Source organism: Varroa jacobsoni, unplaced genomic scaffold (genome assembly GCF_002532875.2).
Source record: "Varroa jacobsoni isolate VJ856 unplaced genomic scaffold, vjacob_1.0 scaffold_103, whole genome shotgun sequence".
In the NCBI taxonomy this organism is placed as follows: domain Eukaryota; kingdom Metazoa; phylum Arthropoda; class Arachnida; order Mesostigmata; family Varroidae; genus Varroa; species Varroa jacobsoni.
In genome coordinates this window covers 124617-147529 of record NW_019213005.1, presented here as the reverse complement: position 1 = coordinate 147529, position 22913 = coordinate 124617, and the positions used below count along the sequence as shown (strand labels likewise).

The window sequence follows — 22913 nt, the reverse complement described above, 5'->3', positions numbered from 1 at the left end:
AAAAAACAAGATGTATAAAAGATACAGGGTCCTTAATCGAAACAAGTGTCTTCAGATACGCACAGCCAGTGCAGGAGCGTAGGCGGCAGCCGTCATCCTATTCTCTTTAGGAGCAGTTCATAGATTATGGTAAAAAGAACTATAATACTTACATGCAGAATAATGCCGGTTTTGCAATGTCTGCCAAGCGCGCGCGTAAATAATACAATGCGCATATGGATACGAGTGAACAGACTCCATAGAACGTTGTGGCGTAGCTAGGGCCTGATTTATTCGTAGGCAGACATAACGTTCAAAATCTCTGGTTCCCACTGGGATATCTTTTTCTGGGTATAGATATTAACCTGTGCCTACAGGTTATTGAGCGCTGATGAAGTTGAGGAACTTACTTCACTGCGATCATGTTATGATTGTCATCGCGCATGAAACCACATTGAAAGATCACGGCGTCGCGTCGATAGGAATCTACACTTGTCGCAACGGCAGCGTAGATCGCGTTAGGATTTTTATGTATGCAGACGATCGCCATTTATCTGCAGTTTAAAGCTTGTGCTGGCTAAGCCTCAGACAGTAATGATGGAGGGTTAAGATAATGGGCGACATCAGCTTAGGACAGGAAACTGGAATAATAGGTAAAATAGCGGTTTACATACAACGAGCAAAAGGCCTAATGTAATCAAACGCGGGTCACCAGTTATTTCTATACTGACGTTGTAAGCGCCCAGGTTTGTTGAAACCTCTTCTGCGTTTTTGGTAGCTAAGCAGTTTTAGACGTTAGAGATAGATGCACCATTAGAAGAGTACTGAAGGTTACTAATTGAAGCTGGCAAGTTAACTGGAGTTCCCGATTTTGGTTATGCAACTAGTAGAATTATGAAGCCAGAAAAAAAAACAACAATCAAAACGTGGTAATTAAAAGCATATACTCTTTTCATCATGTTTGTTTTTACAACATTGCTCAGGAAACGAGTAAGCACAAAAACAACTAAGCATGAACATGATTTCACCTTTTTTGTCGAGTTTCTCTCTGGCTTTTTAGAAAATCAATATATTCTTACGGTCTGTATGCCATGAGATATGTGAGTGTGTATTGGATTCGTCGTGACCACTGCAATTAAAATCTGTGTTCTTATTAAATTGCCACTATGGTTCATACTGTACGGGAACTTCTACTTGCTCAATTTCCTGAGCATAGTACTGTGTTGCGCCCTTGAAGTTAACTGTTCACCTTGGAGCAACTACATTACTACATAACAGCAAGTTAAACGACTTAAAGGATTTTCCGACAGGTGAGGAAAACCAACAATTGGAAGCAACGTTGGTGGAAGTTTGACGTATATCTTACACAAACCTCTACGATGTTTTCAACAATTTAATTTCTATTTACTTATGGTCTAGTTGTGCCGATCTATCGAACAGATACTATACCTATCGTGACTACGGCCATACACAGATTTCACAGGCTTTGTATTCCGTGCTACAGTTTTTCCTAGCGGCTGGAAATACCGATACTTCGGGTACCTCAAAAAGTACAAACCTCTGTACGTGCAATCTTTTAGCGACCCCCGGGTATTGCGTGTGCAGATAACGAACACGACGCGGCCATAGATCATCTTCCTCACAGCCAATTCTCGTAGACCGATATCCCATAAAAGACTCAATACCAAAATTGTAAGTTTTCAATGCTTATGATATAGCTTCATACTTCAACCCTGTCATTGACTCTGCGCCCTACGCCCGCATCGGCCACAGTACCGGAGTGGCTTTCCCGACGCCTAAGCGAAGTTTTAGGTTTTCGGCAAGAAGCACCGTTTTGCATCTGCTTTACATACCACATGTTTTTCTGTAGGTGGAAGGGTAATAAATAATAACACGCAAGTATGATATTATCATAAAGGCATCCGAAATTCTCCGTTAATTATATGCATATATGGGATACGTTAGCTTGAATGCTGGAAATAATCTCTATTTATTTAATTCATAATAAAGCCGTGCAATACTTATTTTCGTGTAAAAGCAGTTCGTCGTTTATTATCAAGCGTCAATTGTCTAGATCCCTGCTACGCAAAACGCCAGCAGCGTTTTGTCAGGTTCAAAGGTGTGCACACGTAAATAGAGCTACTACAAGTAACTGTCAGAAGACAGATGAAAAAGGGTCGACTAGAGTTATTTTCGTTGAGCAAAGGTTTTCTATTGATGGGTAGCATCCCAAGGAGCAACTACCACCTATGGCTCGAGGATCTTCCGCAAGAATTGAAAAGGTATGACCCCTTCCTTGAAAAGGTTATTCTGACAATCGCTGCCATAGTCACTGTTCCTGCTATACTAACAAATAGGTGACAGAAAATTTCTATGCAATAACTGAATCAAAACATTTCACAGTACTTGTTATGAAAAGCTAGTTTGATCCGAGAACCACATTGTCTCATGGATGTACTGAAAATTTCAACAACAACAACAACAACAACATTTTACAGCCTCCCGTATACAAGATGAGAAGTGACGTAGAAATAATAGTATCACAAATGCCCGAGACCAGGGTATCTCGAGAAGCTTGAAAACACTTGAAAAAAAAACTCCAGGCCAAGTAAGGCCAGAAATTTTCTTTCCGACGGCTAAATAAACGCGGTTGCAAAGCTCATCATTATTACGTTATTGGTTTTCCCAAAAAAAAAATACAACTAATTTGCTATATGTTTTACTATTATTATTTCGATTTATTGAAATCATTTACTTCTTAAACTCGACTTGGACGAAGTAAAACGAAGCCAACCAATGTTATGGACCACGATATGTAGTCGAATCCTAACATTATAAAGAGTGTGAAAATTTAATAAATCATTTTTATGACGTACGGCGTCTCATGCTAAAGCCCGCTAGCATAAAATGTCTGATTTGCAATGATGCAACAGTTCACCTTGCGATTGAAGTGAGCCATATTATTTCCTAGGATGCAATACATAACTGTCCGCTATAGGTTTACCTAATTGAAGATCATGTACTTCTGTTGTTCGCTTTCGATGTCGAGGGTGAAGACGCCTTCAAGCTAGTCAAAGATGTAGAAACAAAACCCTTTTGAAAGAACGTTGAGCCACGATGTTTCCTAAGCCATGTTTCCTAAGTTGTGGAGCATAGATGATAATAACATTAATAATATATAAATATCAGTGACATCGAAACAATACTTTCCAGACGAAGAGTATAGTTGTTTATTAAGTACGACTACAGTTATGGCAACGAAACACAACTGATTCACTATGAAAGGAACGAGAAAACAGATTCTCATTTATCAACGTGTGCCCGTAGTTATTTCCAGCTATCTTACGTGAGCATAGAAAGACGTTCTCAATCGAAGACCAAGCGAAAATTACTTCTAAAGCCGTTCTTTCAAAATTCGACCGAAACTAGATCTCCCGCCAACGTCTTCTAGCCTTCAAGTCTCCTGTAAAGCTTGCGGACGACAAAAGTTCCTATCGAGCGTGGATATCGGTCTCGAACTGGTTGCTGGTAAAGCTGGTAGATGGAAAGTAAATCCGTTGAAACGTCGCTCAATGACGAAAAAAACAAAACAAAGTACTGAGGGATAGAATAGAAGATTTTCCGTCGGCCTCCATCGAGTTGGAAAACTGGACACGTCCAAATGGAGAAATTTGTTCTCATCAAGATCGCTTGCTGCGTTCGGCTAACTGCGCTATTGACATCGATGTAGTGGCAGATGTCTCCCACCGATTTCGTCGCCGTTGTTGTTTCCTGTGGTGCTTTCGTTAGCGATTTCCTAGAGGTTGTCACTCATTTCGTCCTATTGATGTCATAATTTGTGGCTACAATTTCACGGACGATGGGGCATCTACGGAGATTCTAACAAGAGACGGGATGACTTACCCGTTGTAGGCCACGATTTTTTGCCCGCTTCGTCTCTCAGCTGAGCTTTGAATCGCTGTTGAGCAGTGTTCGGATAGCGTTCTACGGGAGCACTGATTCACCGATGTTGTAGGCACGAGACAACCAGACCCACTTTGTATCGTCGAGCAGCTCGCGTTTTCATTTTAGACGACTAGTAATAACTGTATCCAAGTCCAAACTCTCTGTATACACCTATCACATTTTAAAACAGCACGGAGTATGACACCGTGCAAACGGTAAGTAAAAATAGGCAAGACAAGATAAAATACCTTTAGATTCGTTTGAAACGAGACGTTCTTCTCTGTGAGACCGGAAACGTTAAAATGGTAAAGTGGTGCATAAGGTGTTACAGCCTACATTCTCTGTATACGATTTCTATCAGTGTATAAATAATATCGACTGTAACCAGGCAGCTGTTACGGGTAAAAATAATAACGGGTAATAAACCTATTGATGATATTGAATCGGTAAATACACCGTTTTCTTCCAACATATCTACAATGGTGTGATTTCAGTTCGATAATGCAGCTTGGTTGGAGATGTCTTCCTATGAACCGAGCATTGTTAAACTGAGTATATATTACCATCTAAGCTTCTATCGATGTGAGTTATATTATCGTACGACTTGGGAAAGTCGTACTTTGAACGAGACAAAACACATGGTAATCGACACACAATGAAATTGTCACTGCTTTGCAAAAGAAGCTATTATCCTTTTCCTGAAGGTCAATTTTTCACTACTTCTCGGACAGGTTCAACTGCCCTGTTGGTTGTCCTCCACAGGATTTTTCAGTTTGATCTGAAATATGTTGAAGGAGATGACCGGGAATAAATATGCACGACTACTACTAGCAAATGGTAGTTCGCAAAAATACTATTAAGAGAGACATAATTAGGAAAAGGAATATCCAGCAATCAGGAAGTCTGTATCTGGTAGGTGGTATCATTTTGTCAAAATGAAGAATACGTCTGATACAAACACTATTATACATTCATGTAACACGGGAACGTAGCGGTTGCAATCATGTTGTCAAATATTTTAGCCCATGTCACTGGTCAAATACTGCCAAACGTTCGTCAGCTTTACGAGATAGCGAATTACCAGATTAATGCAAAAATAATGCCAATTTTTCGAACGACAGATTTTCATTCGAATTAATTTATGACGCAATTTCCGCCACCTTCAATGATTTTCTATATGTCTTAGTTATCGTTTTTTGAAGCTTTCGGGTCTATATTGTCAAACGTACCGTTACGAACTGCATTAGCCGGCGTTAGACCGCCAAAAACCGAAAAGCATGTGTGAAAACTAGCATCATACACAGGAAGGCATGTTTTGCAGGGCGATGTTGATGACTTTTGCCGTATGTGGGCTGGCATTGGATGAGTTTGCCTGGCCTATTGAGTTTTTTTGTTTTTTTTTCTATAGATATCCTTGTTTAATCTTAGTGTAACTGAGTTTAACACGCACAGATCCCTGTCTGTTATCTTATTTTACGCAAGTGTTTTCTAGTTTGTGCAACGCTTGCAGCCCTATTAACAGCAATTCATGTTTTGTTTACCTAAAGGCTCAGTCTGACTTTTGACTGACGCGTACCTGTGGAGTTATCTGTTCTCTTCTTTGCTTCGTATAGACGCAAAGGCACTACTTGTTGTTATCCTTAACAATTCTATTTCAAAATCTATAGTTGTAGATGTGCGTTATTGACTCTGTGTTGTGTAGTACCTCTTAAATTAGGGCCGCTAGGCTCTTTTTTTGAATGAACTCAATAATTTTTCACCGATCTGATCTGAGAGTGGCGATCAAGACAAGGTCTCTTATTAACGTGCATTTAGCAAGCTTCCTTTGGACAATCGTCTCAGCTGTATGATTTTGGGCGCGTAAGGCTCAGGTATTAGAGTACTTCGATAGGTTTTCAACCTTAACAAAAGGCGAACTAACGCAGATGTTAAAAATGCACTGGCACACGTCAGTCTTCCGAGCCTAACCTCGAGACCAGGTATCGTTCGCCACATGGTGGCATTAGGGCGGTGTTACGGAAGGAAGTAGGCTAGATAAAAATTGAGTAAAAGCAGATATTCCTTTCATAGGACTCTAATTAAAATAATATGTCCTTTCGTACAATGCGTGTCACACAGTACTCCCGTAAACTCTACCATTATATAATTTGCTTAAATGTTACGCGTCTATCACGGTCTGCCTCTCTTGCTTTAAAGAAGCTAATCTTGTAGTGCATTTAATATTGTATGAAGTAGCAACGTTAATTACATCCTTCGTGTTGCTTGCCATTGCTATTCTACCAGCTGCAAAATTTCAATACATATTTGATGGTAACAGAGCGCTGTGTGCAATTTGCTTTATATTTGTGAATCGAACTTCACCGCACTGGTTTATACAGATTATTTGTTATCGCCGATTTTCTGGACTAAACGTGTCCTGGTTTTATTAGTGCGAACGGTTCTTTTATCTACGACGTGGAATAGGTTAGTAGGTACGCCTGGCTGGATAATGCTGGTGAAATTATTTGAAGCGCAAACCACATGTGTATTACTTTTACCTTATTTCATCATAAAATCAAGTTTTACTGTATATAGGTATGTAAGTGCTTTCTAAAGAGGGGTACGATTCTAACAAGCTTCGAATACAACAATACAACAAAGGTTTCCGACTCATGAGTCTAAAAGTAAGATACCTTTGTGCTCCCACACAGGCGAAATGGCTTTCATACAACGTAAGCTGACCAACTATTCACTACATGTTTCCACAGTATCTTAAAAGTAAAAGCTATTTCTCTAATTAAGTCTTGCCAAAGCTGACATATAATTACTTAGCACTCTTATTTGTGACCTAGGTGCTGTAACAATGAAAGATACCGTCCAAGGCGTACCGTTTTCTCCATGTTGGAGTTGTATGTATGTATGTAGTATAATGGACAATATGATTGCATATAATCGCATATAGAAAAGGCAGTCACCGTATGCGTTCAGTTCATGAGGCATTAACAATCTGTTACTTGTCACTAAATAAAGCCACAATTCAGTTCAACGTTTTTACAATAATTTTTTTCTTATGAGCCTTCATCTTATTTCTTTTCGTCTTCGTTAATGCGCAAAGACCTATCCAAGTACGGTAGTCACACGTGAGTGTTTTACAGAAACGATTGTGGCCACGGCTTTCCACGCCGTTAAGCCCGCTCTCACGCTCCTATATGAGCCTAAGTATTCAGTCGAGCAGTGAACAGAAAAACAAGAACAAAGTAACGTAAAATAGTATATTTTTCCTACAAAATTTTGCCTGGCCTAACTTTTTTTCTTTGTACCTGCGTGTTCAGGTCCCGTCCCTCACGCCATCTATCCAACTTTCACTCTGCACCCAAACGTCAACGTCATTTCCAGCCCAACACCTACTCCCTGTGTTCCTTCCTTCTAGCATAACTTCTTGCATGCGGCAGTTTGAAGCTGTCCATTTTCTTCTAGTCGCAATCAGCAGAAAGGAACCAACACAAAAAAATAGTCGTCGTCTATTTGTCTACTCAGTGCACTATCCTGAACGGGCCGAGTTTCTCCTATCATGGCCGTGTCTGTTTGCGCCGGTCCGTCTATCCACGTTATATCACGTACTCTGGATGTCCCTGTGCGCCACCCGTCACGCTTGTGCCTCGTGCCGACTCTACCAGCCGACGTTGCTGCTCCGATGAGCACAGTTTATGACAACGAGACCACATGCCCCCGAACATCGAAATTCCTTCCCCTCCCTTCTACCGCCTCAAATGTGTTGCCTTTTGCCGCTGCTGTTCTAGCTGCCTTTGTCTTTCTGAGCGTACAGGCATGCATGCATACAAAAAGGCACACGTATGTACTAACATTTCCTTTCACCAGCTAACGTTCCATCACTTTGCTGTACCAACGAGGTTGCTCTCACGAAGGACTTTTGCTGGTGGTGGGCCACTGCACGATGGCTGCCGGCGCGTTACTCGCAGAACTACAGATAAGATAAACGCGTCGTCTTTTTCCTCTATTTCGGCCTGCTCAGCAGTGTTCCCCTCAGCTGCCCACAGCCCCAAGCTGTGTTAATTTAGGACTTTCGTTCGGCGTGTCATTCAGGTCCTTTCTTTCTCTTTCTAATGTGTATCGCGGACATAAATAGTTATCGTTCATTATGCCGATATCAACGAGCTTCGTGCTAGAAGCAGCAATGGGAACGTGGAAGCTGAATCAATGTGACATGCTTACTCGTACTTGTAGCAGTATTCTAGCTTGTGCGTAAAGTGTGTCAGAACATTCATAGCTCCTGTTTTGATAAGTTATATCGGGTCAATTTAGATAAATTAGAAAATGCTTCTGGTTTTGTTGGTAATAACCATTTCTACGATGACGATGTGTGTAAACTCGTTATAGGTACGCCCAAATATTCGAATATCTTTAGATTTTACGACTTGTCCATTCCGCATAGCGTTAGGGCCGAAGAATTCCTCACGGTTTTTTGTTTTGCATACGGAATTTGTTTGCATGCCCGGTCCTTGTACGATTTATGCAAGGACATCAGGCATGTTCTGTAACAGATAGGCGAATACCTTCAATAGCTTAAGAGAAAGTAATATAATATATACAATCATATAATAAATAAAAAACAACAGACGCGCCCGCCTTTTTTTACGTACAACTAACTGACCCTCGCCCATAACTAAATACTATTTTTTCATTGCTACTTTACTGTCTACATCTGTTAAACATTCCGTTCATCAAATCATCAAAAGCATTACAGATGACTAATTGCAACAATGGAGTAGATGAGTCGGCTATTCAAGGCCAAAAAATAATAGTTTTCCCAAAATTTCTAAATCGGCAGTAGGATAAGAACAACTCTCTAGCCGTTAGAGTGAATGAAAGATCCCGCAGCAATGAACATCAATCACACTCGGTAAGCTTTTCAGCCATAATGAAAGTGGGTTGGATACATAGTTAACGATCGAGATATCTTACCTTTTTCGCAATACAATGTCAGCTCACCAGCACCTCGTACAAATAGCATCCTAATCAATTTCTTTTTGTCCTGACAAACCTGACAAATTGTCGTTTGACGCAACGGACAAAAGCAGTCTGTCAAAGGCTGGTCGCATTGCTTATCTAGTTGCTGCCTTGTCTAAAACGATCAGGTAATGCCAAGCGGGTATTGTTACCTTTATGACAATGCAACGGTGACACGTTTGCCCACGAAAATTCGGAGCACGTAAGGTGGTTCCAGGCCATGCGTTGCAGAGCTCAGTCTCGTGCCCCGTCTGAAAAAAGAAAATATAACTAATAAGGCATTGTCGGATACAAAAACATCTACTTGATCTGACTCACGGCCATCCCGTTCAGCCGAAGACTGAAGGCCGGGGTCACCCGATTTTTTATAACTGGTTCGTGCCACCTATCCCCACTGTACTCTTTGAGCTCGAACCGATCGTCTAAATTCGCAGATAACTATAATATTAATTAACAGCACTGCTAATCGCTATCAAAGCAACACGTTCCTGATTTTCACCTACTGTCTAAGTTAAACGAAATCTAAATGACTCTCAAAGACGAACTGATAACAGCTCTTTTCTTAAACTTTATATGAAAGTAACATGAACTAGCCAAACTTCAATATTAGAAACTGGAACCAAGGTTTTATGTGAGTGGAAAGCCGTCAGGGCTTCTTGCCTTCGCGGATATTGAAGTTTTGTTTGCACTTCGAAAGCCTATATTTGATCGATATATAGCCACAATAAAGCCACGAAAGAAGTTTATATATACTCTTTCCTTATATAAAGTACGTCAATATCGCTACTAACAAGAAATACACTATACACACTGTCACTCATAACCGGAGTAGAGGATCACTACAGCTTAATTTTATATCACAGTCAGTGGCGAATTCGTTACTATCCTCTGAGTTATGGAGGATAGCTTTCAGATCACGAAAAGTTTACGGAAGAATTAGGCGGGGCTTTGTAGCAAAGCTTGTCTTCCAATGATAAAGCGCGATACAATTCTTTTACATAGTCTGTATCTTCCTGTTCGTATACGTACTACTGCTGTGATATTTTATCTTAGAAAACACGATAACGTTAATTGTCCACAGGGCAATTGGACTTATCGCCTTGGCCTTTGGGATTTTGTGCGACTCAATCTTTAAGGCAGTCCATGGTACTCCCCAGTAACACCATTCTCGAACAGACTTCGCGTAGTATCTTTTCAACAGCAATCAGTTCTGCTTCCACAGCTAACGTTTTGCATTGTAGATCGGGTATATATTGAGGATCATTAGACCTTTCTTCCGACGACATCGTGCCTCACTATACATTTCGCTATTTATTATAATTTATACATATTTTATGTAATTGAAGGCAAATGATTGCTGTTATTCACGCTCGACTCGGTGTTGTACAGCGGTTCAAACGGGTTTTTTTTTTCTTTCTAAATAAGTAACACTTATTCGCGCTGAGAATTGAGGATTCCCCGCTTGAGGATTGTTATCTTAGAGTTAGAAAAACGCAGAGGAAGGCTATTTGTTTTCCGCGAAAACGACCTCGGTTTTTAGCCTGCGAGCTCACTTCCATACCGTGGCAAAACCATACAGCCTGACCTTGAAATGATAACTATGCAGATTTTCATTCTCTGCTTCCTTTTACCACCTTATGCGGTATATTAATATGCTGCAATTGTTTGTTTCGTTTAAATAGCTCTTGTATGCAACATAACCGTGTGCGTATGTACGCATTTACGCCTTACCGATAAAGTAAAATAGAAAAAAGGTTGTCCTAGTGAGCCTAACATGAATTTAATCACCATAAAGCCATTATATATATTCAGCAATATACTATTTAAATCGAATCCTTTGTCGTTGATATCGGCAGCCAAATAAATAGTTAAACAGTAGGTGATTACGCATGTCCCAGTTGTACCGTGTCTGACTCTGTTCGCAGAACAAGAACAAAGAGGCCTTTAAGCTTGACGAGTTACTCTTCAACGATAAGAGCTGAAATATATTTATAACAAAGGTCGATGTTCGTTCTTCCTGATGTTTCAGGTTTGCCAAACCTAAGCCCGAAGGCTAAGTTTGGAAAACTAAAAATCCCACATCGCTTCTAATTATAGCGAGTCATAGGCGAATCGAATTCTTTAATTTGGATTAAATTTAATTGAAATATAGTAGTAATCGTATATAAACTATGCTAGCAACTCTTATTATTATGATCACAAGAAATATGTTATGAGTACAGCAACATATTAGAGTTGTTAGGTAGCGCTCCATAGGTTTTTTTTCTGATATCTTGTATTGACAGCAAACAAGTGTTTAAGTGACTTTTTTTTCAACTCGAGCATCTTCACCAATAACAGTTTAGCATTTTTCTTTATATATAATCATGTCAGCAACATGCCATTTTCGCCCTCTGCCGGATAATAAATACAACAACAATGTGAATTTGCTCATCCTATAATATGCTCTTTTTAAATACTCGTTCGAGTATGCGTCACTTTTTGCCAAGTGATTACTAAGCTCGACATTTGCCACATGCCAAACTTACCTCGAAAGTCTTCATTCCTCAAGCATTTTGTTTCAAAACCTAACTCGTATCTGGATCGCCTACCTTTACGTCTGACCCCTTGGAATGATAATTATAGATTCGTTAAAATTAGTCAAGTTTGGCCACCCCTGTTTCTCAGGGGATTTGTGACAGCTATATTTTTCCCTTGAGATTACTGCTTCTTTAGCTCAAAATAACAGTTGCACTCATGGTCACTGGTTCGAAGCGATTGTGCACGGACCGGTACTTACCTCAAAATCACATCGTTTGCTCGCAGGGCGCCCATAGAATAATTACCAATATTTTGACCTCTGTCCAAATACAACAAGGAAGCACAGATTTCAATGAAGTGAAAATCTTGCCGTGAACATTTCCTGGGTAGTTCTTCGATGTGAAGTCATATATCCTGAGGTGCTCAGGCAGCTTCTTAATCTCAGCAAAAGACGAATTGGAGAAGGGACTAAGAACAAAATTTTTATTAGAATCGTCCGAGCCAAACTCATGGTGAAGTTCTGTCCATCGCACCGTCTTCTCGATTCAGACCATAAGTGTTCTTAGAACCAATCAATACAGAAGTGCCTAAAACGTAAGTCCTTCATCGCATTTTGTTTATTCACTCGCATGAAAAGTACCGGGAAGCTTGATTTCAGGACATGCTTTATCCGCATATATGAGACCTGTTGATAGAACCGGTCAAAACAATAGAAATCTCTCAGTGTTATTTCAGCTGACGTCAAGTTGGAACGTATGTATTAGCTTCCAGATCGTCCGACAAAAGTGAAAAATCCAATATCGTTAAACAACATATAATTAGCTATAATAACTAATTTTTAATGCGCCGCGGAGACAGACGCTAGGACAGCTTGAGCAAAGCACTCCCTCCTTCCCTTCCTCCGTCTCTTCCTCTGTCTAAAAACTCAGGACGTCTCAAGGTTTCTTACGAAATACACAGGATCTATCGAAAAAACAAATTAAGCATGCTGAGAGCATTTTTACGTCACGCTCGTCAACGTTACTATTATATAACCGTCGCAAACTATTTTTAATTAAAACAACTGAATTGCGATTTTATGTCAAATGACGACTCGTTCCGCATTTCAAGAACATGTGTCTCTACCATTAGCGCGTTTACTTTCCACGTTATTAAATGATAATAATGATAGTGGATTATCAGTCGATTATTAAGGTATCTTCTGCCTACCTAACAACAATTGACAACTGCATGAACACACAAGAGCGACATTACTAACTGCTGTTGTTCAGAGCTTTTTCATAAACAGCAACGGTGGCATCTAGGTTTTTATCAGTGTAAATCCACAATCGTTAATAGAAGCTCCTACGCCTACCGATAGAAGCATGGTCATTTCATTACGTTGCGCCTACTTCAGGAATGAATCTGTTCATGAAATATACGCCCCTCCCTCTCCCAATAGTAACGGTGTAATTAACAAATCAGCCTATCGTTAGCAAATACGTAACACCTGGAGGACAACTTCAGCTCCCCTGGTAGAGGAAATGACTACTGTCACCTTCTGTCGACAAGAAGTTTACTGCACTCTTGCAGTAGATGCTGCCGTACCCCCATCTCACCTCCTTTCTTTCCTATGATACCTCCGCTGACACTAGGTCGCTTGTGCGCTGAGTTAGTTAGCTTTGTCTCTTTCCTACCCTTAGCTTTGGTGCGACACCGGGGGCGAGGGTCGACGTGACGACGTTTAGGGAGAAGGGTTTCTCAAATCGGCCGCGGCCCGTAGCACATGAGCATCCGTCTTTAAGCCCGCCTCGAGAAATGGTCGCACTATAGCAAGCTATTACCTATCGAGCCACTTGGGCACCTTATCTGCTTTGGCTGCTTCAACGGGCGACCTGCTACCCAGCAAACTTATCGTCGGCTGAGCTCGAGCGCGTCCCAACAACCTCGAACGGGCAAAGAGCTATTGTAATGTTGTATGGTGTTGTGCAGTATTGCGCCTTTTTGTGCGTATTGCTGCTATTTCGGTATGCCGTTCGAACGTACATAGTACGTCGCATGTTACTTGCTGTTCTTAACGGGTCAAAGTTCCTGACAGCAGTGGTGACTCCACCCCGGATTATTGTTATGTTCCCGGCCGTTCGTGTCAATTTTGTTCATACTGGGACCACTGGTTGGATGTCTTTGGCCGCGGTAGCTTAATTCGGCGTCGTCGGCTTCGCTATTGAATAGCCGTGATTTTGTGCACGGCGTCTACTTCAAATCGCCTTGTCTTTGTTCAAATGTGTGGCAAATCACTACCTCCACTCCGTGTGTGCCTTCACCGTACGTGAATGAGCAGATGTGTGCATATGGATCGCCGGTATCTTTTCTCGAACCTGTCGACTCGAATGGAGAACAATCCTAGCTATTGTTCGGCACGCTACTGGTGAGCAGAAGTGACGATAACAATTACAACAACAACAAAAAAAAAGAAAAAGTGTCGGCGGCAGGTCAACTCACGAAAGAATAGCCCTAACTCAACCCACAACAAATATGCGGACCACTTCAGCGATAGCAGTCGCTCGACTACTGACGCTTTTGCTAAGCAGCGGAGCACTCGCACAGAAACGCTCCGTCAGCGAGTAAGTTGCGCGAACGAAGTTCTATCAGTAGTAGTATCTCTGACTGCATAAATTATAAGGAGGATATAAGGAGGGAGACCAAGGCATCTTTGGGCAGTAGAGGCTTCTAAGCGCCTTCGGCTGTGACACAGTGGAGGCTACTAGCACGAAATCAATAAACAACTGTTCTGCTGTAAGAGTCGAGAGTAATATTAATATATAAGAAAAATCACGAAAGTATTTAAGAATCGCGTGTTGGCCAAGAGGGAATAACAGAGGAACGAGCTTATGTAGTAGGTAACGATAAAGCAGGATTATTTGGATTGAAAGTTCATTAAATCGGCAACAAGCACCAAAAGTCTTTCATAGAAAATATTGCCTCCGCGATCAAATCTTTAGCATAGGCTAGACGCGCAGCGATGCGCTTCAACGTATATATATATATATATATATATATATAGATTCATAACTCTTAGAAAGAGGTCTTTGAAATAAACTGACGGATGGATATTCACATAGCAACGGTCTCTAAATTTGAAAACAGTAAGTACGCCAGCTGTGACCACCTGATGCGGAGAGCTCACAACGGTACCGAGGTACACTAATCGCTCTTACATTGTAGAGAACGCGGTGTACACAAACGATGTCTTCAAGCAAAATAGTTTCCCTTAATCGGATGCTGCGAAGATAAACGTATACGTCACGAAAGTAAATATCTCCGGATGCATCCCTCAATCAAGGTGTGATCGTCAATACGAGAGCCAATCGACCTTGCTTATGTGATCTTATAAGTCTGATCAGTCATCGTCCCTATAATGAACTGGAGAACAGAAAAAACCTGACATAGCCCGCTATTCGAGCGGGATAAAAACTCAGTGAGACGTATTCCGTAACTACTAATCACCCTAGACGCCAACTATTAGTCTGCGTATGTATTCCCGAACCACTATTTATGGACGACGTGATCACGCACATGCCAGAATATCGTGTCAATTTGCCCCGCTGCGTTGCCCCGCTGACTGTAGCCTTCGGCAAACGCTGCTTTACATACCTGACCGCTTTAATCTCTTTTCAACACAAGTATTATCTGCTGGTACTATCCGCTTTCTATTGCACTAACCACGCGTTTGCTGTATGATTATATGGGGCCACCGTAAGAGACCACTAGCAGACTCGACCATTTTCGAGCATGGTATGGAATGTCTCTCTATGCGAGCGCGCGCGCGCGCGCGCGCGCGTGTATGTCTGTTGGTTGCTGGCGCTCAGTCGCATCCTGTAACACAGGTTGCTAGGCCTAGTTTTCGAACCGGGGCTCCCCACAGCCACTAAGATTTCTACTCCTATATTTGCCACCGATACGATGAGGCACAACAGCAGTATTGGGTCTTAAACGACGTCCTTTACTGTGAGAGTACAATAGTAGTCGGTAAGCAGCTTCTACTGCTGCCATCGCCACCGAGTTCTAATTTTATCCCTCACCAGCGCTGTTGTAGTCGGATATCGACTGGGGCCCGCCGGTGCCGTCACTAGCAGCAGAAACAACCGATCTGTGGCAGCGGCCGCCGCAAAAATCACCGGCGCTGCCAAGGTATAGACGTCGTTTGGTAGTAGCGTTATCGTACGTTGAACATGAGCTTGCGTCTCCTTAAAAGTGAGAAAGCTCTCTTTGTGAGCCTGCGATTCTCTTTCACATGAATGAGGAGGCATAGGACTCACTAGTGATACTGTGTTAAAAAAGATTTGGTTGAATGGTAAAGAAAACTTTTTTTTCATTTGGCCACCTATGCGCTGAATATGCGGTGCAATTGGATGTTCCCGGCTAACATACTATACTTAATAGGCAAATTAGTAAATGAAGGGAAATGGAATATAATATTTTGGTGCACTGTGTCATCTGTTACCTAAATATTGTTGTGATCCATCTTGGATCTCCTAACAGCAATGATTGAAATATCTAGATGATTCCATTGTTTCATACGGAGTTTTCGCAGATTCACAAACAGCCCTTGTTATATTATCGATATTTAATATATACGCATACATGATGTTGTAAAGTATGTTGAAGAAAACAATGGTTTTATTGATGGAGCGCATTCTGTCCCCTCACATAGTGACCGGCTCGTTTATCAAAGTAAACATGAAACCAAAATCGCAGAGTTTATTGTGTCTTGTTAATAGATGCCATTTCTTCTAAAGTCAAAATATACCTTTTAAATTTTTTAAAGTTGTGGATCAGAAAGCAATTATCAAAGCAAGGGCTAAAAAACAGTTGTCATCTAACAGTATGAAAGACAATATTTATTACTAAAAGCAAAAAATGGCCATCCTTAGTTCTCCAAACACGTGTACCGTTTACAGTATGAACTGTGCATAAATTCCTCGAGTTACTTATTGCCGAAGGACCCAACCCAAGCCTAATTCGCAATATACCTTTCTCGGTAATATTATAATTTATCAATATTTCTAGTATTAGTGGCTCCTAGGAATCATATCGACCTAGGTTCGTATCGACCAGATAGCTAAGAGGCTAATACCTGTCAGGAAGAGCTATGGTAACCCTTGCAATTTGCTAAAGTTTCATTGCATTGTCTCTCGGATCATGCCCTGCGATTGCGAGAAAGATCTTTTTTGCATGAGAATCCATGTCGTTTTTTTTTGCCACTTCTATTTTTTGTTTGCTAAACGGTACCATTTCCTACTGATGTTACTGGCTAAATTTAGCCTCTAACGTGTGTCTATACAAGCAAGATCAAATGTTCATTTGCAGATATTACCGTCGACCTCTTAAACGGTGAAGTAATACTAGGAAAGGTATTGCGTCCACAATGCACCAGAAAAAATTCCAAGTGAAATAAAGTCCCAGCTTCAAATCCTCGGAGCTTTACCAAAGCTTCACTTAGGTGCATTCACTTTCGATAGCAATTTCTTGTCTACATATCAGTCCGTTCTTTTCTGTTGTCACAGACGCCAAGCGTCGCCACTTCAGTCGAATCAGTACTAAATACTTTCAGAAATAGTGCATGCAACGACGAACTATCCATTTCACACTTCGATTAGAAAGCGACACTTCACCAAAGCTTCGTGAATATATTTCACGTCATCGATGGACCGGGCTTGTTCTATACACCTGATATACTATAATATTACATTAAGAGAATCGTATTAAGATATTGGTTTTTATCGTGCGTTAATTGTCAAGAACGTTCGCTGCATTTTTATGTCAGCCTTGAGTACCACTGCGTTTATAACAGATATCGTTTGAACTATTATATAAAACCAGAACACGTTACCAGCCAGCGTGATGCAAATTAAAATACATGTGTTCAAAAAATAACGTTCTCAAGTAATTGTTTTTCTAATAAAGGGAAGCTTGCTATCGCGGCACAGCTTGACAGGTAGCTAGTATATCTAGGAGTGCTTCGGGTATTCGAATGTCTGTCATATGTTTGCGATATTACTTAGTAGTTTTACTTTGGTAGCCATGTTCTTCCTGTTGTTCGTAAAATACCGGTTATATGCTCCGTCAGAATGACAACTTTCCCTGCTTTTTTCGCGTTATTTTTTCTAAATGAGAAAATCGGTGGTTTCTGTCAACAACGCATTGGGGTTCAAGATATCATTACCCACCGTACGGAATGGGAATGAGTTTGAGAAGTATCAGTATCTTTTTCTCCAGATTTATCCATGATCTAAGTGCCCTGAAGGAATCCTGTTTGTTTTGCGAATCGAACAAAGCTTCCACTATCGGAACGTTTAGAGGTGCGAACACGAATGTTATTATTTCTCACTTTGCCCTAAATCGGATTGAAAGATTATAAACCCGCATGATAGCCCTTACAGTCAACCAGACGACAAGATGCTATTCCGGAATGTAACTTGCGTAGTTCGCAGTTAAGGAAAGTTTAGCTTAAAAATAAGACGACTTGATTAGTTGCTGGAAAAGGTATTTATTTATGTCTAACGAAGGCCAACAATTCAATGGCATTGAATAGCATACACGATCTACTGAATAGGACGACTATCGTATAAATAAGGTTCTAATATGTACGTCGTTGACCGAAACTACTAATATACAATCAATGCTATGCATAGAGTATCGTTTTTGTTTTCGTACGTCATTAGCGAATTATGAACCCATTAGAAACGTCCGCCAATGAAAATAGTGCCTACAACCTTGAGTTAGCTACGTGTTCCGGAGTTCCTGAACATGTCCAGTCTTTACTTGGTAAAAGTGGTAATAGAAATATAGTAGTTACGTTCGGAAAGATAACTACCATACAAATTTAATCATTAACCATACAAATCAATTACTAGGTACACATTTGGCTAGCGTACTCTGAGACGACATGTATCTGTCTTGATACATCCATACAGATAATAACGAGCACAACATATACAAATATTCTCAATACATAACACGTAGACATCATTGTACATCACTGTAAAGTCAGCACATTAAGTTCACGATGGGTATGTAATTGATCCTGACCACATACGCTTACTTTAATGGGCATAAGCTGAACTACGCTATAGTTTCTGGAAGTGCGCGCGTGTATGTATGCCTCTTTGTACATAGGCTTGGATGAAGCCTACCAGGACTCCTTTTCGCCAGTAACTTTGACTAGCGGCGATTTCACGCAGGAAGCTATGCAGAAAGGGCAGCTCGCTTCGATTTAAACAGATACGCACTGAAGCACAGGCTGGTTACATCTTATTACAAAGATACGAGCTTCAATCTGCCTCTATATCGTTGTTCCTTACGGGCTCGTTCCCTGTATTCGCTACCTCGTTTTGCCGGGCTGAGGTGTGTATTAGCATTGACAACTGTAGTGAGTTCAACCTTAGTATTAGTAGGGTCACGAGAAGTTGTAGCGATGTCTACGAAATTGTGCTATGCAGTCACAAATAGTCGACAAAGGTTGCCACCTCGATATGGCGTATCTCGAGATACTGACGTGGACGGTCTCGTCTGACCTTCGTCCATTGGGGTAACTCGACCACCGGGCAACGGTCTCACCAAAAAGAGGCATGATCGATTGACAAACGCAAGGAGCAACCCAGATACCAAGCATATGACAAGTAAAATTGCAAACGGCAAAACGAGGGAAAAAAGTAGCAGCTATCATAAGTTCAGCAGCAGGGGCTCCCCCCGTACGATGCAACCGGACACAATATTAATTGCATCCGGTTGCATCGTGCAGAAGTCTCTAGACTCACTCGGATTTGCTATTTACGCTATGCGAACAAATATCATTTTTTTTTCTATGGTTAATTCTTAAGTACCCCTTCTGTAACAGAGCTCGATACGCTGTTTAGGACTGCTTTAAGGTCCTCTGAGGCGCTCGGCACGATTAATCTGTGTGGATCGAACCGGCGAGGCGATGATGATTATTGTTATTCAGCATCGCCTTCACTGTTTCTTTCTCGATCCAAATTTTGCCTTACGCGAGTTAACAGGTAAACACGTTATCATTGCACCATTGCAGACACAACAATGGACGCTTACTAAATGGAAGCGCATGAAGCTACTGCATGGTAGGGATGTTTAACGTTTCTCGTATTTTAGCAGACCAGAAAACAGTGTGAATTCTCCGTTATGTAGCAGCTACCGCACCCTATAACGCTTATGCTGCTATATAGAGCACTAATCCTATCGGGCATTACTCCTTCATCAATGGTACCGTATACAGTAGCTGTGCCAGGGCAAACATGCCGGATTGAATATACGGACCGGATTATGGCGTCTGAGAACAGGATGACACGAGGATGTGTAACCAGATGGGTGACTGTAAAAAAAACCTATCTACGGTAGATTAGATCTGCCGTTTTCTGCCATTTAAATCAACCATGCTTCTGGTGTTACCGCTGTATCTGATGCTGTTTCAAATTTGGGAAGATTAAGTGTATTTGCCAAATTGTCTGTCACTTACTCACACCAAAAGAACCACTGGTCAAACAGTGGATAGCAGTAAACAATGGGGACCGGTGCATCTTTGTCAAAGTCGGAACACCGGAAACAATCAGAACAGCTTATCGTTTATTAAGACTGCACTCACTGTGGTACGGAGCAAGTACGCCACTTCCGAACAATTGTACAATAGGTAGCATTTTAGAAATCTATTGAGGGTAATTGCAAAGTGTGACAATGTAACAAACTAAAATCTGCTCTGTTAAATTTCAACTAAATACCCGTGACATATAATAGATATTATTCTATACTTAGAGTCGAAAAAATCGTGCTTCTAGTGAAAGCTATCTAGATAGTTAAAACGGTTTTGCCAACTCTGCTATCACAACATTATCTGAGTAGTCGATCTAGAAACTGTCTTCAAAATAGAAATTCAACTGTCTATATGCTCCTACCTTTCGTGACATCTCTGTTGGCTGATCGTGCTACGTAGCAATTTCAAATATATCGTTTTTAATCAAACAGAACTTCATTTGTGTTCTACAGGGACAGTCCAGCGAGTATTTCCGAGGACAAAGTTGTCAAAGTGGACGATCAAGAAGAAACCAGCTTGATATCTTTGACGTCTCCATACCGGGAAACTAAGTAAACAAGATACCGTGTTCTCCTAAATTCAATACGCTTGGCATGTTGCATTCGTAGGACTAGAGTGTCGTGCAAACATATCAGCCTTCGTTATCCCGCACCCATTACTGCATGATCCATAGGAAATGAATCTATTTTGTGGAAATAAAGACTCCTATTTTCCCGATGACTTACAAAAAAATCAGCGAAAGGGGGCAGCAGAGATTTAACTTTACGTCGTGGGTGATTGCGTGACAAAAACTCAATGGCAAAAGCGAGATAGCCTCTACCTAACCACGGGTACTACGCCTTTAAAGGCGATATCAGTGTTGACACGCTTTAACTAAAGGGTCTGTAGTTTTATTTCGTCGGCCGAAATTTTACTGACTTCATAAGCTTTAAACCAAATAATCGTATCATTAATATGTGCGACTTTGTGTCTGGAAATGCCTGAAATACATTATTTAAGACAAGTTCATTAAATGCTGAATGCTGAGAAGAGCTCAACATAGAGTTGTCTATCAATTTACACGGTCAAGTAAGAGTCTATCACAGATAAACCATATAATGATATTGACTTTAATTCTAGGTATTCAGATGTTATCGTGTGGCAGTTTGTTTCATTCTACTTCTTTAGTACTATAGTGTTTCAAGTTAGAAATTTCAACATGGATTCGAAGACCGATGCGGCCCGCCTATCGTTCGGTCTGCTAATCGCTTTCGGCAATCGACTGTTAACCCGCTCCCTGTGCTTACTGTTTGCCATTCCAAGCTCAGTCCGTTTATTGAATATTCAGCTGAAGATTGCTCATTTCCTTTACACTTTATTCTATTTAAAATGACCACCTTATCAAGCGCAGCGGATGCTTTACTACTTATGTCCAGTATTACTGGTCCAGTCGGTCAAAATGACTGGGCATATCAGTATCTTAGTTTTATAAAGACAATATCCATGTTGAATCGTACCTACTCCGTTCACCTAAAATCCTGCAAGCCCTTTGAGACTAATAACTGTTTCGAGTTTTGCGTCCGGCGCTCTTTCTAGCGCCTAATAGAATATGCCCAGCCCGGTTTCCGACATAGACACCCCATTTGTTTCTAGGTCTAATGGGTGTTCAAAAACCGCTGTCCGTTGGCTGACTCTTCGAGAGTTAAATATAGAATTAATGGTCAGCCCCAAAAAAAACGAGAAAACGCCACACGTGTCTACCTGCTGATTTTCCGATGTCGCGATACTATCAAGTTTTTTATAAATAATGAGCATAACTACAATACAAAGACTATGCCATAGTTTCGTATCAAATAGTTGGGTAGGAATTCACTCAAAGCGCGATATGCCCGCCTTCAATCAGATTCCAGTTAATCGGAATTAGAGGTATATCAAAGCAGCCAATTTTATTGGATTTTAAGTGCAATAGAAAACGCTTTAAGCGCGTTCTATCAAGTTTTTCTTTTATAGTTTTTGAAAATTTGTAGGATCACTCAGGCTGAGCTTGTAGAAAAATTAAACTATGGGCATAGTTTTTTCCATTGCAGACGTAGAAGTGATTGACTACCAAGGGTTTTTGCCGTACGCAACCATGATTGGTTCCTTAACTGATGCACTCTATTCAGTAGTTGTAACGAAAAGAGACTTCACACTCTCAGTTAATCTTAGCTAAAAACTGAATACTCCTTAAAGTAGCTGGCCTACTCACACCTGTTAAAACGACGAAAAACTCAGGCCACTTTTGCCGCCCCAGTCTATGTGTCAGGCAACTTTTGGTATATGTCTACTCACCTACCAGTTGTAGCCTGTACACTGAAAAAATAGGATTATAGGACATCTGGATTTTAAAGAATTCGCTATGCAAAGATTGCCCCTGTTAGCTAAGTTCCCGCCGCGCTATTGTCTCTGCGTATCCAAAACAGCCTTTCTATGTCCAGTATCACCGTTAGGCATCCCATCATACGGCTGGCTTCCAGCCCGGGCTATGCTCGGCTTTGAATATAGACCACAACATGTCCCTAAGATCCAAGAGTACTCAGGCGATAGCATTAGGTTCTAAGCGTTAGCGTGGTGAATAGAATAGTTTTTCCTTTTGAACGCAACGCGGAAGAAATCAGCAATCATTCGTATGAGTCTACTTACAGCTCTCGATTCTTTGAGGTTATGACCTCTTCGAAAACTGGACTGATTTTACAGGAAAAGCGAGAGCTGCCCTATCTCAGCAAGGGTTTTCAAGCTCTCGAACTAGTGCAAGTGTAGGACACTAGGAACTAGGACACGATCATGGATCCTAGAAACATGTATATATGCTTGTTTATAAATTTTAGCTTGAATTAAACAAAACCTATTTCTTTTAAAA

General features: G+C 41.0%; 1 protein-coding gene and 1 long non-coding RNA gene across 3 annotated transcripts in view; one reads left to right on the top strand and one right to left on the bottom strand.

Moving 5' to 3' along the window:
* Nucleotides 1-2685: 2685 nt before the first annotated feature.
* On the bottom strand, nt 2686-7857 carry LOC147753921 (uncharacterized). Its single transcript, XR_015313074.1, has 2 exons — nt 7224-7857; nt 2686-4095 (listed from the first exon to the last, which is right to left on the bottom strand). It is a non-coding gene; the product is annotated as an uncharacterized LOC147753921 (long non-coding RNA).
* A 5328-nt stretch (nt 7858-13185) lies between these two features.
* Nucleotides 13186-22913, top strand: part of LOC111265325 (glutamate-gated chloride channel) — a 24992-nt gene continuing 15264 nt past the window's right edge. Inside the window, exons 1-2 of one of the 2 annotated variants that reach the window (XM_022841922.2) lie at nt 13186-13858; nt 20488-20586. In XM_022841922.2, the coding sequence (XP_022697657.1) occupies nt 13764-13858; nt 20488-20586 (194 nt within the window). In that variant the 5' untranslated portion in view covers nt 13186-13763. Of the gene's footprint in view, nt 14055-20487; nt 20587-22913 lie in introns of both variants that reach the window. The other variant, XM_022841929.2, reaches the window with a different exon arrangement.